Source organism: Mercenaria mercenaria, chromosome 9, assembly GCF_021730395.1.
Source record: "Mercenaria mercenaria strain notata chromosome 9, MADL_Memer_1, whole genome shotgun sequence".
Classification (NCBI taxonomy): domain Eukaryota; kingdom Metazoa; phylum Mollusca; class Bivalvia; order Venerida; family Veneridae; genus Mercenaria; species Mercenaria mercenaria.
In genome coordinates this window covers 58,228,166-58,244,081 of record NC_069369.1, presented here as the reverse complement: position 1 = coordinate 58,244,081, position 15,916 = coordinate 58,228,166, and the positions used below count along the sequence as shown (strand labels likewise).

Below are 15,916 nucleotides of genomic sequence, written 5' to 3'. Positions count from 1 at the left end.
ACAAGTATTCCAAGTTTCAAAGCAATAGCTTTGATAGTTTAGGAGAAAAGCTGACCTAAACATAAAACTTAACCAGGCAACGCCGACAACCGCTCAAGTGATGACAATAACTCATCATTTTTTTTCAAAAAATCAGATGAGCTAAAAAACAAATGTTAACCTTTAGCCTGCTGGCAACAAGTGATTTTGACTTTGCAACCAGTGCAGACCAAGATCAGACTACAGGCTGATCATGGTCTGCACTGTTTGCTATTCAGACAGTAAATTTTCAGTGAACACCCCTTTGCATAAGAAGTGGTACTACCCAAATTGAATGACAGATCAGTCCATTTTAAAAATTTAGCAGCGTAAAGGTTAAAGGTGAACAAGAATTTACCTGTGAGTTGAACCTTTCTTGAAGGCTTGTTGTACGTTCTCTACATTATCATCACTTAAATTACTCATCTGTAAATTATATAAACATGCAATTATTAACTAAACATACTTTGAAAACATGTTTATCTTTTTTATTTAACGTTGAACCGACACATGATGGGTCATATGGCGACTTTCCAGCTTTAATGGTGGGGGAAGACCCCAGGTGCCCGTCCGTGTATTATTTCATCATGAGCGGGCACCTGGGTAGAACCACCGACCTTCTGTAAGCCAGCTGGATGGCTTCCTCAGATGAAGAATTCAACGCCCCGAGTGAGGAAAACATGTTTAACAGAAAATAACTACCTAGTGGACATCCCAGCTGACTTCACAGCAAAGTACGCTAATTTAACAAAGAAACATCAATGACCACTCCTGGACTTTTTTCAAACCAAGACAAAAGATTGGTACAAATGACCTTTATGTTGGCTATTTGTCTATAAAATATAAAATATCCTGTATAAGTGTATTATTTCAGCCCATGTGTAATTACTATGATTATTGCCAGACTAGTACAGCAGACATTTTTTCAATTCTTTTCAGACTTTCTACATATTTCACTGACCACAGGACTTCAAAACAATCTGACATCAATCTGAATTTAACACAGATGTCTCTATGCAGTATACTGTTAAATAATTAATATTTGTGGAGGACTGATTTTTGGGGATCTCATGTAAATCCATAAATTTAACCCTTATCATGGTGGACACGATTTATTCTGCTTTTGCAACCACTGTAGATCATGATCAGCCTGCACATTCATGCAGTCTGATCATGATATGCGCTGTTCACCATTCAGTCAGTATCTTTTTGGTAAGCACCCCTATTGACAGATAATGGTACTGTCCAAATTGAAAGTTGGACAAGTTCATTACAGAAATTTAGTGTGGTAAGGGTTAAATACAAATTAACAATCAAAATTCCAAATAATTTCATGTTCAAGTTCAAGTCCAAAAGATTTAGTCCACAAATTCATATCCTCATGAAATAACTGTTTTTGTCGGAACCATGAAATTTCAAGACAACAAAATTACATTTATTTATTTTGTTGGGTTTTACATCGCACCGACACAATTATAGGTCATATGGCGACTTTCCAGCTTTTTATGGTGGAGGAAGACCCCAGGTGCCCCTCTGTGCAATATTTCATCACGAGTGGGCACACGGGTAGAACCACCGACCTTCCTTAACAAAATTAGATTACTTCAAAGAAATAGATTACCCCAGCAAATCCTGTAATGTTGTTTTGCAGATCTAGAAAAACTCCACGCTTCTTTTCAGTTTTCTTCACAGTGGCTTCTTCAATAGTTTGTCCGACCTTGACCTTTCCAAACAGACCAGTTGGGACACCAACATAGTCAGTTAGGTGTGGTAACAATGTCAAGGTGACTGCTTTAATCAGTGGATGTATGTACAAGATACAGCAGGTAACCTAAATAATGTGTCAACCAAATTAAATGAATATGAATGCATAGAAAGACAACTTTCTCTAAATGAAATAAAAATGTTAATTTGAAAAATTGTCTAAATTTTAGTGTGTTTTTTTTTTCAACATGGAAATTAGCCTGTATTTATCTATGTTTGAAAATGTCCAGTATTTTCAATTTTTACAACTAGTAATTTTGTGGGTAAAACATTTTGTGGCTTTAGTATTTTTTAAAAAAAAATTTCAGTTAAAGGTCCAATACTAAGGAAAGTGAACATTTTAATTTCTTTTAAAAAGCACAGAAACTATTTCATTTTATTGGAAAATGAAAGTTGGTATGTAGAAATTCGAAATAAATCGCAGTATATGTACAATTATTTTTCTATGAAGTATGAAGAAAGTTAAAAAGACCTGGGGGGTCATTCTGTCGATTCATTGAAATTTCAACATAATACACATACATTTCTTTGAGTTCCAAAGACCTTCTGTAAATTTTGACCTGCCAATCTTCATTATTTAGTGTCTTGCAGAAGTCTATGCACTGGCTATGAAAAAAATTGCCAACTCACTTTCCCTTAGTAATGGACCTTTAATTTTCCTGAGAAATAAGGAAATTTAGCATTTAAACTCAATTTTAAGTTTTTTAATGACACTGACAAATTATGGCTCTTGGATGTAAAAATGATATTATAACTTTTGTTTGCAATATATACATGTTTCAATTATTTGATAGATTTTGATAAAAAAAACAAACCCAAATCCATCACCTGTTGAGCATGGCTGTAAGAGCCTGGCGGTTTAGGAAGATGTGACTTATGTATCAACCCCCTCAGCTTGTGAAACTCTACCACTATACCATCATCTTTCACTACCTGAATAAATCAGAATACATTTACAATTCATTTTGTAAACACAGACCTACTTAAAATGACAGCAACACCAGGAAACATGTAAAACCAACATGCAACAGTTAATATTATTTTGCCATTTTCCAAATTGGTATTTTCAATGCATTTACAAATAACATTCAAATAAAGAAATGTTTGTGTAACATTAAGAGTAACACATTTTGCCTGCTGGCGGCAAGTGATTCTGCCTTTTGCGACCAGTGCAGACTAAGATCAGCCTGCACATCTGTGCAGGCTAATCATGGTCTGCACTGTTCGCTACCCTTCGAATAATAAATGGTATTGCTCAAATTGAATAGACTAGTCAATTTTAGAAATTTAGCAGGGTAAGGGTTAAATAAAAGTCTGTCACATTCTAGAAATATAAAGGTGTAAAGTTTACCTTCTCCACTTTGGCATGAACTTTCATCCCCGGCACAAGTGACGTAAATTGAACATCGCTGACTTCTGTGCCCTGAAAATGATACAATGCTTAAATTAGTAACATGCTTTCTTCTTCATAGTTAATAGACTGATTAGGTCCTAGTTACTATTAATTGACAACTTCCGTACCTGAATGAGATGTGAAGACTGACCAACTTTAATAACATTAAAGGCCTATAATGACAAAACGTATTTTATTTCCTATTCATCTCTAAACTTCTGAAGGGCACTGTCAGGGCATTGTATATCCCAAGTTTTGGTAACAGTAATAAATATTGGTTTCTGCAAGTCATCATTAACTTCACACTAGTCAACTGATATGTAAGGATTGGAGCTGAATGTTTTCTTGTCAAATATATGATCATATACTAACCTCTACATTCTTCAGTTCCAGTGGGTCTATGGTAACATTTACGACTCGATTCTGTCCAGTCAAAACAGACATTCTGTCACCTTTCATCTTTATCTTGCACATCAAACACTGACCAACACCAAGTGGATTATCTGAAATATATTATTACATACTATTTCTACTATATAATACTATCATTATATTTCAAGTTTAGGTAACTCTCAAGTTCCACAAACAAATATATGGAGAACGAATGATCTGAAATATATTGTGTTTAGCTTTTAGCCTACTAAATTTCTAAAATGGACTGGTCCATCATTGATTTTTGGCAATAGCCATTTATTATTCGAATGAGTGTTCACTGAAAATTTACTGACTGAATAGCGAACAGTGCAGACCATGATCAGCCTGCATGTTAGTGCATGCTGATCTTGGTCTGCACCAGTCGCAAAGGCAGAGTAACTTGCCGCCAGCAGGCTAAAGGTTAGTAAATCAGTGAGAAATCTCGCCACATTTGGGTTTCAAACCTGCACACCTCTTATTACAGGTCTGGTACTCCACCTACTACACTCACCAAACTGGCTTCTCTGCTAAATGTAGTGGCCAGGTTATTACGATATCTCCATATGTGATTTCGACGATGTTTGGCCAGTACGAAAAAAGTGATTTTCTGTTACAGCTTAAGGATGCCAAAATAGCATACAAAGAATAGGTAACAGAATGGAAATTGCCAAGTGTCATTACAAGCCTAGTACCTAAAGATAATTTAAAGTACAACTGAAAATACGATTTCTAAAATTGTTCCAATTACTGTGGCCAGAGCTGTAACAACTAAGAAAGCTTTAAATAATATCATTTTATCAGACTGAAGTCAAATTGCTACAATCCACATAAATCAACAGGCATAACACTTTTAAGATTTTTACTACAATGACAGTTTGTTTTTGAGTTTAACACAGTTTTTCAACAGTATTTCAGTTAGGTAACTGCACAAAGTTAACCTAACCAGTGATCCTGGATTCTGTATCGTACAAACCTGTTCTCCGTAAGTAAATGCCAACATGACCACAGGAATCAGAGGTGGCGGACGAATGATTTCAGACACAAAGTCTTTTACCAAATTGTCATACATGTAGAACATACACCCACCATAGGCTTAAACTCACATTCCTGCAATCTGTAGATCTGCCCTCACTCTACTGAGTTTAGCAGCAGGGCACTACAGTAACAGACAACAACTTTGATACATATATGTCTATCAATTAATTCATTTTTAATTAATAAGTTTAGTCTCTTTGTGAAGAAGTGTTGAAATTCCACAAACCATTCTTAAATCTGCATACATTAAAAATGAGGAAATGTGATAAAAGATCATGCAGATTTAAATTTTAAACCTTCAAGTTGAGTGGCTTATACTTTATCCTCTACATCACAGTTTCCTTCACTTTCTGATGCCAACATTTTTCCCAAATGTAACATCTGATTTACATCTACATGCCTTTTTTGTTTGTTAGTTTCTGGTTTAACACCATTTTTCACCAGTATTTGAGTTATTTATGCAGGTACTCAGACATGTTTCTGGATTCTGTACCAGTAACCTGTTCTCCACAAGTAACTGCCAACTTCTCAACATGAATCAGCAGGGGACGAATGATTCCCTACGCAATGTCTTCCATTGTATCACCATGGAGAACATATGTCTCACCTAGGAATTGATCTCATAACCCAACAATCCACATATCTCCATTCTTGCTCCCTACTGAACTAAGTGGTAGGGCTTGCATGCTTTTCTTAACTGTTTAGGATTACAGCCCTTAATAAATAATTTTTCAAATTTTCCAGGTTTTTAGGAGTTTAGTCATTTTCAAGGAGTTTTTAAGGACTAGCATCAAATTCAAGGACCTTTCAAGGCCTTTGCAAACCCTGTTTAAGTTATGAACTTGTGATAAGCTTACCATTATTGTACAGCTGTATGTATCTCGAGGCATGTTTGTTCTTCAGGAACACCTGTACACCTTTAACACCAATATCTATAATATAACCATGGTCTTCTTGACTCGACACGTTTCCATAAACACACTGAAAATGAAACATACCTGTAAACTGACACAATTTATACATTTTATACTTGTGACAATTTCTGCTTTCTGTAGTTTATAAGAAAGCTGGACAAGCTATTAAGGGCTAACTAATAAACAACAGTGTTTGTTCTTGTTGAAAATAAATAAGCATAATAAATTATATTATTAAAATTTACACATTCATCATTTCTGTAGAATTTTAATATCTTAATATATGCATCTTAATCTTCATTGTAATATATTTTTGACCAATAGCAGAAAAAGGAAACAAAAAACAGCTGATCATCATGGATCAGGCCCGTATAAACGCACTGATATTATGTCAGTCATCTAAATTCCTAGATATAAATTTTGCAGTTTTGTCTAACATGGCTATTTCATTCAGATATGAATTCATGGAATCGGATGGGAATTAATGTCATGAACTGAGGCATCCATGAAAATCAGTCCCCATCAAATGTTTATGATTTCACAGTACTGGTACATGTATATATATATATTTCACTTTGCCACTGAAAGGTTGAAATAGAACTTGTCAGTAAATAAATTACCATTCCATGTCGGAGACTGGAAGCTGACAGATCACCATTCACATCTTTCGGATTTATAGTCAGTGTCAGAGATTTACTGTCAGCATTTTTGTCAAGCTCTGTCAGCTTACATGGCATCACCATACCAACCTTGAATAACTCTGCCAATGTGCTTACATTCTAAAAATAGATACACTTTGTGAATATGTAGATTAGCTCATGTCTAAATCATTCCATTACAAAGGACAGTTCAGCACATGTCTAATTCATTCCAGCAAGGACAGATTAGCATGTGCCTACCATAATTAATTCCATTACAAAGGGTAGTTTAGCATGTGCCTACCATAGCTTATTCCATTTCAAAATGTGCCTACCATAATTAATTCCATTTCAAAGGACAGTTTAGCATGTGCCTACCATAAATCATTCCATTAAAAAGGATTTCTGTCAAATCTCCCTAATAGTATGTCAACTTAAGTATTTGAAACAAAAGATAATATGCTAAATCCAGTAGATCCTAAACCAATTTCTTGTTGAAAAGGAAGTTTTGATGGAAAGTTCATTTTTTTGTAAGTACCACATTTTCTTCCCTTATTTCGACAGAGAGTAAAAAACTTGCAAAAATTTCCCTTAAATAAAAGCTAGAGCTTCTTTCCAGTTTGAGAAACAAATCCTGACAAGACAATCTTACCTCAACATTATCATCCTGAGCTTCCGAAAACCTCTGTAGACTTTCTGTGTAAGCCTGTGATATGTTAGTTATAGGTACTGTCCCTGATAAGCCATTAGGCAGGGCCATCATCAGAGCATAGTTCTTTATCTGTTTCACATAGCCAAGCATCAGCATTCCTGGGTATAGAAACTGCAAGTATAAAATTATAATGTTAACATACATGTATATGTATAAAGCCTGCCCTGGAGCTCAGTTAGGTAGAAAGAAAAACTAAATCAACTTCAGTTCCCATGCCCGTGCAAAAACTTCTGGACTATTTCACAGAAAACAGTTAGCTTGAAGTCAATCCTCTTTCACCCCTGATTAGTGTCATCATAATGTGAAGAGATTGTCAGTAACCTGCCGGGAACAGTGAAGGCATAAAATCTAGCAAGACTAGTAATGCCACAGGTGCTTGAAGCTCTACCAATAAATATATACATTTTCACATTACACCCACTTAGTCCACTATGAAGAGACCTAACCTTACCTACATATATTTTTTATTGATTCAGCTTCAAACTCCAGTCGTTAGGTTAACTAACTGCAGTAGTTTCACAACTATGACATGCATAGTTTGATATGATTTCTACATTGATCTAAATGTTGATTTGTATAAGAGATTTTAACTATATTTCCATATATCTACCTTTTTGGAGAGAAACTGTGGCTGCTCTTGCCCCATCTGACCGGAAACTTGTCCTTCCATTTTATGTTTCTTCTTACTCTCTGACCCACCATCTTTATTTGCTTTTCCTCCTTTTTTCTGCTTCTTCTGTTTTTTCTTTGTATCTGACCCCTGAGAAATGTCCTAAAATAGATTCAACATAATATAGTATGAGTTACCTCCCTTCTTGGATAAGTGGTTAGGATCAATGAATGAATCGCTTGCTTCCCTATAAATGTTTGTTCAAGCCACACCTAAAAGTGACATGGAACCCCACCTAGTCACATTATGAAACCAGTCTAATCAGTCCTAGAACTATCCTCATTACACTGATCATGTAGACAAGTGACATGGAACCCCACCCAGTCACATTATGAAACCAGTCTAACCAGTCCTAGAACTATCCTCATAACACTGATCATGTAGACAAGTGACATTGAACCCAACCCAGTCACATTATGAAACCAGTCTAACCAGTCCTAGAACTATCCTCATGACACTGATCATGTAGACAAGTGACATGGAACCCCACCCAGTCACATTATGAAACCAGTCTAACCAGTCCTAGAACTATCCTCATGGCACCTATCATGTAGACAAGTGACATGGAACCCCACCCAGTAACATTATGAAACAATGTTGGGCGGTTAAAACCACCCCCGGTTTTAACCAGCGGTTTTAACCGGTTAAAACCGCCCCGGTCAATACTCCCTGAAGTGGTCAATACTGGTCGATTGGTCAATACTGGTCAATTAGTCAATACTGACTGTTAAGATATTTTGCAGAGTTTATGAACAATTTAAATAATGACTGTTAAGAGCATTTGGGGCTTGATGAAGGTATTTCCATGCATTATATTTAGTTCAAGCAACCAAATTAATACTCCTAAATTAGTCAGAAGTGGTCAATTTGTCAGCACTGGTTGATACTGGTCATCATATTGCTAATTTAACTGAACTTCATTTGTAGAAAGTATTTCATAAACTGTAGCAGTCAAGTGTTTGATTCACAAGTGATAAATATAATTATTTTTACTGGTATTTAATTCAATGAATAATTGCTGCCTACAACTGGACCCTTTCATTTAAGTGGTTTAATTGTGTTTTGATAGCAAGTGTCACATTATATGTTGCAGGCCTGTCTATCTAGTCACTTATTAGCTGTCATGATCAATAATCCCACTGTATCAATGAGGTGCTTGAACATGGTGCTTTATCTAAAAAAAATTAGTTATGCAATTCAAAGTATTCAAATGACCAGTATTGACCACAATATGTGTTGATCAGGGATACTGTGTAGGACCAAAATTTGAAATGACCAGTACTGTCCATTTCAATCAGTGTAGTTTATAGTAATAATTTTTTTTTAATTAATTCAAAATAAAGGCTATACTTTAAAGTGATAAAAGCATTTAATAAACTAGTATTGACCACTGACCAGTCTAAGTATATTGTCCAGAACTGAGCCTGACCAGAACACATTGCCAAATAAGGACCAAAACTGAATCGACCAGTATTGACCATCAATCCACTTTACTTTTTAACAAACAAAATTTTATATTATTCAGATTGCTTTACAATTTTTACATTACTGTTACAGCTTGTTCTAATCTGTTAATGTGCATTATGTAAAAGTGTTGAATAAACCAGTATTGACCACCCAAGAGTGACCAAAGAATTGAATCGACCAGTATTGACCGGTATTGACCGGTTTTAACCAGTATTGACCGCTGGCCCGGTCAATACTCATATTGACCGGCTTTTTGCCAACATTGTTATGAAACCAGTCTAACCAGTCCTAGAACTATCCTCATGACACCGATCTTGTAGACAAGTGACATGGAACCCCACCCAGTATCATTATGAAACCAGTCTTACCAGTCCTAGAACTATCCTCATGACACCGATCATGTAGACAAGTGACATGGAACCCAACCCAGTCACATTATGATACCAGTCTAACCAGTCCAGGACTCCTTGAACTATCCTCATGACACCGATCATGTAGACAAGTGACATGGAACCCCACCCAGTAACATTATGAAACCAGTCTAACCAGTCCTAGAACTATCCTCATGACACCGATCATGTAGACAAGTGACATGAAACCCAACCCAGTCACATTATGAAACCAGTCTAACCAGTCCAGGACTCCTAGAACTATCCTCATGACACTAAGCATCAAGTAAGACCCTGACTTGTACCATTTTTCTTGTCTTTTAGTATGATGTGGCCAGGGAGCAAGCACCTCCAGCACTTGATACCAATGCTCTACCACTTGGCTACCAAGGTTTTCAAACAAGAGCTGTCGGATGACAGCGCGCTCGACTATTCGAAGAACTGATTGAAGAATGCGGTCAAAATATTTCTACAGATATTCAGACAAAAGAAAAAAATACATCAGACAAACAATGTTCCCGTATTTGTGGATTTCGATAAGTCTTGCACTAAATGGCAATGTGTGAACCAATTTCAAAGTCCAAAAAGGGCCATTATTCAGCCAAAATAGTTGTCAGAGTTCTGTACTCTTGCCTAAGGATGGAAATCATGATAAACAAGTGTTCGAAGTTTAAAAGCCATATGTTAAATAGTTTTGAAAAAAAAAACTTGTATGAAATCAGAACCAATTTCCAAGTCCAAAAAGGGCAATAATTCATCCAAAATATAAGACAGAGTTATGTACTCTTTCCTACAGATAGAGACTATTATACTGAACAAGTGATAAAAGTTTCAAAGCCATATGTCAAACACTTTACACAAAATATAAACTGGTACGAAAAACTTAACCAAGATTTCTAAGTCAAAAGGGGGCATAATTCAGCCAAAATCCTTGATGAAGTTATGTACTCTTGCCTATAACTGGACATGGTGATGGTAAACAGGTGTTGAAAGTTTCAAAGCTTTATCTTCAAAGACTTTGTCAAAATATGAACTGGTACGAAAAACTTAACCCAGATTTCTATGTCAAAAAGGGCCATAATTCAGCCAAAATCCTTGATGGAGTTATGTGCTCTTGCCTATAACTGGACATGGTGATGGTTAATAAGTGCTGAAAGTTTCAAAGCTTTATCTAAAAAGACTTTGTCAAAATATGAACTGGTATGAAAAACTTAACCAAGATTTCTAAGTCGAAAGGGGCCATAATTCAGCCAAAATCCTTGATGGAGTTATGTACTCTTGCCTATAACTGGACATGGTGATGGTGAACAAGTGTTGAAAGTTTCAAAGCTTTATCTCAAAAGACTTTGTCAAAATATGAACTGGTACGAAAAACTTAACCATGATTTCTAAGTCAAAAGGGGCCATAATTTAGCCAAAATCCCTAAAGGAGTTATGTGCTCTTGCCTATAACTGGCAATGTTGATCATAAACAAGTGCTGAAAGTTTCAAAGCTTTATCTGAAAAGACTTTGTCAAAAATGTGGACTGGTACGAAGAACTTAAACAAGGTGTGACGCCGACGCCAACACCGACGCCGTGGTGATTAGGATAGCTCTACTTATTCTTCGAATAGTCGAGCTAAAAATCATGTATAGGGTAAATCAAGTTGATAAATATCTTCAAATTCTGAACTTTCCAACTTTTTTATCGGTAAAATTAACCATGATGTTTTCTGTCATTACACCAAGTAACTACGTCATCGGAACCCCAAGTTAATCAAGAAGTTCTCGATGAGAACAAGGTCAAAACAAAAATGGCGTCAAAATAGGAGTGTGTAAAATTAGGCAGTGGCTACGATTACGGTACCGTAATCCTAGCCTCCGGTTCTAGGATTACGGGAGTTCCGTATTTCTAGACAACCCTATGAGAATAGGCTAGGATTACGGAAGTATTTTAAGAGGCATCAAATTTATGTTAGGGCACGCATAAATGACATTGTAAACTTACCCATTTCACTTAATTTCACTAAATATTTCGAGCTGTCGATCGGCCGTTTTGAGTTATAAAGTATAATCTTAATGGCGGTGTGCGGAAATATTATAGAAGTATCTATGTTTCGTATATACCTGCATTTTTTTTCATCAAGTCAACACAAATGGTATTTAATAACATACAATATGGTTATAAATCATAAAATTCAAAGTATAGATTTTTCTTTCTTTTTTTAATCTAACTTTGATACGCATATTTCTAATATATTTCCGCGCACCGCCATTAAGATTATACTAACCCAAAACGGCCGATAGAAAACACGAAATAATAAGGCAGGCATGAAAAATTAAGTGAAATAAGTAAGTTTACAACATCATTTATGCGTGTCCTAACATATACTTTATGCCTCTTAAAATACTTCCGTAATCCTAGCCTATCCTCATAGGGTTGTCTAGGAATACGGAACTTCCGTAATCCTAGAACCGGAGGCTAGGATTACGGTACCGTAATCGTAGCCACTGCCGTAAAATTACGTGGTGCGACGATACCTGAAACAAATTCGGTTCTTTTTTATTCTTCTTTCCTTCTGCCTTCTTTACACCTCCTCTTGGAAAATTCTCTTCTTCCATTCTAAGCAGCTGGTTCAAATATCTGAAAGAAATATTTAGCAACATAAAAATACGCTTCTGTGTGAGAGTTTATGCATTTTGCATGAAGACCTGACCACCACACCACTGAATTGACAACATTGTAATTTGTAGATAATTTTAAAGAATTTTAAATGACACGCAGAGCTAATTACGGTCTGCAAAGATCCCAGCTCTTAACGGGAAGAAGAAACAGAAATATATGTTGTGTTTTGTACCATGTAGGCATAGACCAGGATAATTTTCTGCACTGGCGTAAATATGTAAACCAGAAAATTAATTGGATATATTTCAGTGAAAAGATAAGTAGATATAGAAATTAAATAATGAAGACAACAGAAGTGCAAATACCTTGAAAGAGCACGTGTTATCAAATAATCTTTTTAACTATAATTACAACACGTTTCGCATGGAGGCGGCCATATTTATGTACTTCCGGCTAGGTTGGATAAAATCCGTTACGTCCGGAATCTTACAGTACTGCTTGATGAATCCTCATCGGACATAGTAGCATCATTGTAAGAGTCTCTTCCAAACTTGTTCAGATGGGGCATCCAGGCCACTTTTATTAGCCTTTAGAGCTAAATATAGAAATATCTTTTAACAGTTTCTCACAAACCGCCGGATCCATCCTCATCAAACTTGATCTGTAGCAAATTATAATGTTTTATAAAGGTAAAGATAAGGGTAAATTTTATTTACCGTCGCTTTGTGAAACAATGAACATAAGCTCTATAGAGTTTTTGAGCGGCCCTATTTTAAGAACAGTTAAAACAAATTATACCTTACCCCCAGCAATTTGCTTGTACTCATTTACAGCTGGATCTACTGATGCAATCGTGATAAAGTGCCTTGCCCATGGACACACCGCAATGGGAATCGAACCCGGGACCTTCACCTCCGTAGGAAAGCGTCTTAGCCCTCTTGACCAATGCGTGTACACTGTCTTCTCCTAATTTTATGCAAATTGGGGCTCATGACTTGCAGTTAACAGGTTAGTACTGGTGCAGAAACCAGAAATATTCATGTTAACAGACAGTTATAGCACATATTATTGTGTCAGTTATACTCCTACGAAATGGCTTTAAAAATAAACCTGAAGAAACAAACCAACAATTAAGCTGAAAATAGCAGCTGTGATTAGGTGTATCATAATTATCATAATTGTATGATGTTAGATGCAGTGCACATTTTTTTTTCTAAATCTATATTATGATTTAGATTGAATATGCCGTCTTTTTCTACAACATTTTAATTACATAACATTCTTGAGTGTTCTAGGTTCTGCAACAGTTCTTGCATGTCCTGTGTTAAGTATAACTAACAACTTTCCCACATATTTTGAAATCATTAAAATATTCTTTTGGGACTAATTTTTGTGGATTGCTTTATTGTGTCGGTTTACAAAATCAAATACCAACGAAAAGATAAAATTGCCATTCATTCTGCCTGCAAAAGTTAAAATCCACAAATTCACATCCCAAGAAAATGGCTGCTTTTGGCAAAACTACAAAATTTCATGCTCACGAAATAAGTTATTTCACTGTATATCAGATCCTGGGGAGGATAACTAAAGACATGCCGCCATTTGTGGTTCATGGCTTACATCTGCGGATGTCTCTAAATTGGTTTTTTGTACTTTTAGCATGTGTAAATGTTGAGTTCTGCTCAACCCGGGGCTAGAGGGCGTGGACGGTAACATGCATTTCCACTACCGTCCATGAACAGGCTCAATCAAACCGAGCCTGCAACATTTTCGTTTTTGTCGTGTTGGGCGACCTGTGAAGTTTCCACTTTTTTTTTATTTTACAAGATTCGTGATCTGCCATTCACACCAAGACGAGACAGCTTAATTGTTGTGCAGTCATGATGGAAATATGTTGTCTTTTGGTCACCAACGCCAAAAACTATGAATAATGCAAGAATACACATATGCATTGTAGAACGCGTATCTCAATAGGGTGCAGATTTACAGATTGCAGAGTTGTGAATTCGGTCCCCAGACGAGGCGCATGTTCCCTGTGAGGATTTGATAAATGGCATTGTGTCTGATATCATTCATCCTCCATCTCCGATTCATGTGAGGAAGTTGGCAGTTACTTGCAGAGAACAGGTTTGTACTGGTACAGAATCCAGGAACACTGGTTAGGTTAACTGCCCGCAGTTACTTAACTTAAATACTGTTGAAAAACGGCGTTTTGAATGTACCCCTGTTTAGAAGAGTTCGTATATTGTTCTGAAGCTCGGAAGTTTGTTGATACTAGATGTCTGAAAAAGTTTCCCATCAATCACTGGAGATAATTAACATTTAGTCTGCTGGCGGCAAGTGATTTTGCCTTTGCGACCAGTGCGGACCAAGACCAGCTTGCATATCCGTGCTTCCTGATCATGGTCAGCACTGTTCGCTATTCAGTCGGTAATTTTTCAGTGAACACCCCTTCGAGTAATAAATGATACTGCCCAAATTGAATGATGGACGAGTCCATTTTTGAAATTTAGCAAGGTATAGGTGAAGGAGCACTTGAACCAAGCCTTTCAAACTTTGTATGATGATTTCTTTTGGACAGTAAATGCCCCGTATGATTTTTGGATCAATTAATAAATGTCATAGTAACAAAGACAGTTACCGATTAATAACTGGAGGATGCTTTAATCTATGTCTTCAAACTTCATAGAGTGATTGACAGGTCTTTTTATACGAAATTAACCAAATTTCTATAGCAGCATTACGTCATTGTATGAGCATCTAATATGACTGAAAACTATATATATGTCTTTTCAAACAGACAGAAACGGTTATAAGGTATTAAAATGCATTATTCGATATAAATTTAGTTAATAATATTTAATGATATCAGTATGACTATTCTGTCTGTCTTGAATCAAATGTATATTGCGTTACGCAATATGTATATTTAAGATTTCAACAGATTCTACATGATGGAATAGCGCTTTTTTCGGCCTAGAATTCACACAGCTTTTCATTAACTATTTTATAAACGTCTTAAGCAATATAGCTAAAACATAATAGATAGTGCCATGGGAAACACTGCCTGTATAGTCAAAACACGTTGTTACCGACATACAGTAATGTGCCTCAGACCTGCTTAAATCATTCCTATTGATTTTACTAGTGATAGATTATTGCCAGACTTGCCAAAACAATATGCTAATTAGCAATGAAAATAGGTGTTATAAGTCTATATTTGATTTTTTTGTATTTTTTTTATCTTGACATTTCTCCTAACAAAGCGTAGAAGAGAGTTGTTTGTCTTTGATGTAATCATCACTATTATTTGCTGATTGTCACTTCAATATACTTCCCGGGGCCTCCGTGGCCATGCGGTTAAGGTCGCTGATTTCAAATCACTTGCCCCTCACCAATGTGGGTTCGAGCCGCACCCACAGCGTTGCATTCTTCATGTGAGAAAGCTATCCAGCTGACTTATAGAAGGTCAGTGGTTCTATCCAGGTTCCCGCTCGTGATGAAATAATGCACGGAGGGGCACCTGGGGTCTTCCTCCACCATCAAAGCTGAAAAGTCGCCATATGACCAATAATTGTGTCGGTGCGACGTTAAACCCAACAAAAACAAACAAACCAATATACTTAGCAACATCGAAGCTTTTCAGTTTAGTACCATATACAATAATATACATGCATGGGAATATCACAGGCTTTAATGTTCGAGTTAGTTTCAACACCACACACGTATCAAGGTTGAATTCCACCGACCATTCTTATTCCCACTTTCAAAGAATTTAGAGATTATTTTGTAGGATTTGGGTGTCTAATGAAAATTCAACTATCAAAAATACAATGATGTTATCTGCGAACTGTGTGGCCGAACTGGGTCAGGCAGTTCGTTTGTTTAAGAAAGGA

General features: G+C 36.2%; 1 protein-coding gene across 1 annotated transcript in view; it reads right to left on the bottom strand.

The window, feature by feature from the left end:
- Positions 1-12,472, bottom strand: part of LOC123546220 (protein RRP5 homolog) — a 71,000-nt gene extending 58,528 nt beyond the window's left edge. The window contains exons 1-11 of the mRNA XM_053551486.1: positions 12,386-12,472; positions 11,936-12,038; positions 7,499-7,660; positions 6,829-6,999; positions 6,159-6,317; positions 5,482-5,605; positions 3,548-3,678; positions 3,134-3,205; positions 2,611-2,715; positions 1,640-1,849; positions 377-444 (exon numbers count right to left, since the gene is read on the bottom strand). Coding sequence (XP_053407461.1) covers positions 377-444; positions 1,640-1,849; positions 2,611-2,715; positions 3,134-3,205; positions 3,548-3,678; positions 5,482-5,605; positions 6,159-6,317; positions 6,829-6,999; positions 7,499-7,660; positions 11,936-12,016 — 1,283 coding nt within the window. The 5' untranslated portion in view covers positions 12,017-12,038; positions 12,386-12,472. The remainder of the gene's footprint in view (positions 1-376; positions 445-1,639; positions 1,850-2,610; positions 2,716-3,133; positions 3,206-3,547; positions 3,679-5,481; positions 5,606-6,158; positions 6,318-6,828; positions 7,000-7,498; positions 7,661-11,935; positions 12,039-12,385) is intronic.
- Between the last annotated feature and the right edge of the window lie 3,444 nt (positions 12,473-15,916).